Below are 1,735 nucleotides of genomic sequence, written 5' to 3' on the forward strand. Positions count from 1 at the left end.
CTCTGAAGAGGATGTTGGAATCTGCTCCCGTGTCCACTAGTATTCTTCTAAAGAGTCCGGTTCCAATCTTTGCCGAGATGACGAAGGGGGCGTCTTCTGCCGAGGCGCCGTGCTGGCAATCCTCAGGGGAGAATGTTATTGCTCTATTGGTGATGGCGGTCGGGTTTTGGCTTTTGACTGCCAGGATCTTGAGATCTTTTTTTAGTGCTGATTTTGACTTTTCCGGGGTGTTTTTCCCCGTGATCACATTCACGACGATGGTCGGGTCTGTCTCTCAGCTTTCCCTGGTGGCTTGTCTCTGAGTTCTCGGGTTATGTCCTTCTCTTTTCGGTGATCTCTCTCTTTCCGTGCGTTTTGGTTCCCTGATGATTTTGGCGAACTCGGGGAGCTTGCCGTCTCGTATGGCTTGCTCTAGGGCGTCTTTTAGGTCAAAACAGTCTTGGGTCCTGTGTCCATAACCTCGGAGGTACTCGCAGTATAGGGCTTTGTTGCCGCTTGTTCTTTCCTTGAGCTGTCGGGCCTTCGGGAGGATACCTCAATCTGCTATTTGGTGGTATATCTCGGTGATCGGGACCGTTAAAGGTGTCTAGTTAGAGAATTTTCCGAATCTGGGGGGTCGGTTTGCGTTTGTTGGTTTGGGATGTTCCCTTGGGTTTTCTCTTGGTGGGGGGTTATGTCGAGGTGTCAAGCTGCCGTGCTATGTGCCGCCGTGCTATCGTTTATTGGCGGCCACGACTTGGCTTACCTATTCGTCGTTTATGTACTCTTTTGTGATGCTCTGGATTTCGTGCATGGTCCATAATGGTCTGGTAGTGAGGTGCTTCCGGAAGTCTTCGTTCATGAGCCCATTAGTTAGGCAAAGGCTTGCGACTGAATCCGTGAGTCCGTCGACCGTTAGGCATTCGTCGTTAAAGCGATCGAGGTATTTTCTCGTAGACTCATCCTGTTTTTGGGCGATTCCCAACAAGCTGATGGGATTCTTGGCTTTTGTGATTCTGGTGGTGAATTGGGCCATGAATTTCTGCGAGATATCGTGGAAGCCAGTTATGGATCCGTTAGGGAGGGCGTTGAACCACTTGATCGCGGGGTCAGCTAGGGTTACTGGGAATGCCCTACATAGGACCGCGTCGGTAGCCCATTCCAAGTTCATTCTGGCCTCGAAGGCCGTTAGGTGTTCCTGGGGATCCTTGGTCCCGTCGTACTTCATATCAGTGGGTTTGTCGAAGCCCTTAGGGAGTTTTGCTCTCAGGATTCTTTCGGTAAAGGGAGTAGCTCCCATTATGACATGGTCGTTCCTTGTGCGTTTGGCTTCTCGGTGTCGTCGGTCGTCGTCCGTGTCGTGTTGATGGGCTGGGTTACGGGAGACGCTGCGATTGTACCTCTTGCTGTGTCGCCGTTCTGGCGACCTGCTGTGTCTGTGGTTATGGGAGATGCTGCGATTGTACTTCCTGGCATGTTGCCATTCTGATGACCTACCATTTCTAGTTTCATGGCGAGACCTTGATCTGGAAGTTGCGTGACTTCCGTTCTCAGCGTTGTGTTTTTCCTTGGTCGCAACTCGGCCCTCGAGTTCTTGTACTCGGAGGCAGAGGTCTTGGATTATCTGAGCTACTTTTTCTCCTGAGTTTTTGGGATCTCATGCTTTGATGATGGGGCTATTTTCTTTGTTATGCACTGGAGTGGTCTGGTGAATAGCGGTTGTTATCCTTCTGTGGGGTGTAGTTTATTGGGGTTC

General features: G+C 50.8%; 1 protein-coding gene across 1 annotated transcript; it reads right to left on the reverse strand.

The window, feature by feature from the left end:
* Nucleotides 1-745: 745 nt before the first annotated feature.
* On the reverse strand, nt 746-1,279 carry LOC148580147 (uncharacterized). Its single transcript, XM_088491695.1, has one exon. It carries the CDS (start codon nt 1,277-1,279, stop codon nt 746-748), a length of 534 nt encoding a protein of 177 aa, XP_088347821.1.
* Between the last annotated feature and the right edge of the window lie 456 nt (nt 1,280-1,735).

The sequence above is a fragment of the Arachis ipaensis genome, chromosome B10 (assembly GCF_059453495.1).
Source record: "Arachis ipaensis isolate K30076 ecotype BB chromosome B10, ASM5945349v1, whole genome shotgun sequence".
NCBI lineage: Eukaryota > Viridiplantae > Streptophyta > Magnoliopsida > Fabales > Fabaceae > Arachis > Arachis ipaensis.

What these genes read in the sequence shown, in the direction of transcription:
- LOC148580147 (XM_088491695.1), bottom strand. Translation starts at nt 1,279, where the DNA reads ATGGGAGCTACTCCCTTTACCGAAAGAATCCTGAGAGCAAAACTCCCT.